At 42.1% G+C, this 1,487-nt stretch overlaps 1 protein-coding gene across 1 annotated transcript; it reads left to right on the plus strand.

Moving 5' to 3' along the window:
* The first annotated feature begins 356 nt into the window (after positions 1-356).
* On the plus strand, positions 357-1,110 carry LOC114725150 (E3 ubiquitin-protein ligase RHA1B-like). The gene has a single exon (XM_028911636.1). It carries the CDS (start codon positions 407-409, stop codon positions 899-901), a length of 495 nt encoding a protein of 164 aa, XP_028767469.1. The 5' UTR covers positions 357-406; the 3' UTR covers positions 902-1,110.
* Positions 1,111-1,487: the final 377 nt, after the last annotated feature.

A 1,487-nucleotide genomic window follows, 5' to 3' on the forward strand; every position in this document is an offset into this window, starting at 1 on the left:
GTGAGCTCTCTGAATTTCTTATGCTGTTATATTTTGTTCATTCATAGTAAAATTATGAGAACAAACTACATCTTTTTTTTTGTAATTTCCCCAGATTTGCATCCATGCAATTTGGAAGCTACATATCTTTCACATTCATGAATAAGACATCAGTAAAAAGTGGTCTGGGGAGGAAAGAGAAAAAAGATCACTCACAGACATTACACCCTTATCTTATTTTAATGAAGATTTGTCCCGTTCCCACATTGTAGCCTCCTGTCATTCTCCACAAAGTCGAAGCCCATTTTTGTCATTTCAGCCTCCTCACTTCAAAGTTCTATATAAACCACCCTTCTCTCTCTTTCTCACCCTCTTCTTCTTCAACCACAAAAGCAAGCGAGAAAGCTCCCATATCTGTCTCTTCCTCATGGGATTCCCAGTGGGCTACACAGATCTCGTCTTCCCCAAGATATTCCTTCACGTCCTCTCTCTTCTGGGTTTCATCCGAAAACTCATCACCATTCTCTTTCGCTACCTGGGTCTGCACGATTTTCTCGAGCCCGACATTGTTTGGCCCCACCCGGTGCCCGAATTTCACTCGGTGTCGGCCATGCTCATCCGCGAAATCCTGCCGGTCGCCAAGTTCTCCGACCTGGTGGACCCGCCGGATAGCTGCGCCGTCTGTCTCTACGAGTTCGAGGCCGACGACGAGATCAGGCGGCTCACCAACTGTAGGCACATATATCACCGGGGATGCCTGGACCGGTGGATGGGTTACGATCAGAGAACGTGTCCCTTGTGTCGAACACCTTTCATACCTCACGATATGCAAGCTGCCTTCAATGATAGGCTCTGGGCTGCTTCTGGCATTCCAGAATTCTACGCTGATTCTGAAGAATATCCTCATCTTTCTTCTTTTTAGCTCTGCAAATACTCTTCTGTGGTTTTTTTCTTCCTTCTTTCTCATTAGTCCTTAGGCTTTACAGGGAAGAAAACCAGGAGGGAAAAAAAAAGAAAATTGTACTGTTGAGATATCTGTATATATACAGCAGAAAAAGAGAAATCCAAAGCGAAGTCTCTGTAGTTAGATGAATTTGTAAAGTTTATTCTCGCTTCAGATTTTGGATCTCAGTTTCTGGCCTTTGATATTTCACTTCATATTTACATAGATTTGAAAGAGCTGCGAGCTCTTCTTGCATCGTACCAGATTTAGACGAAACGCTAAACGATGTATCCGGTAATGAGATGAGAGATTCAGTGTGTTTTTTAGGCGCAAATCCATGGATTAACGCAAGACTGAGTAAGTTCCAGGGCGGTTCCAGGCGCCACCTTACATTTTTCAAGTTTCTTTAATTTAATCTGTTTTTTTTTTTTGGCCTTCTCTTTTGGGTAAATGTGAAACCGTATACGTAAACAAGCCTACTAAAATATATTTTAATAATGATATCAACTAATTTTTAACGTTGATGGGGACAGAGAAAACCTAGTTTTTATTGTTATCTACGCCA

Source organism: Neltuma alba, unplaced genomic scaffold (assembly GCF_004799145.2).
Source record: "Neltuma alba isolate B1F8T4 unplaced genomic scaffold, ASM479914v2 tig00012228_pilon, whole genome shotgun sequence".
NCBI classification, from domain to species: Eukaryota; Viridiplantae; Streptophyta; class Magnoliopsida; order Fabales; family Fabaceae; genus Neltuma; species Neltuma alba.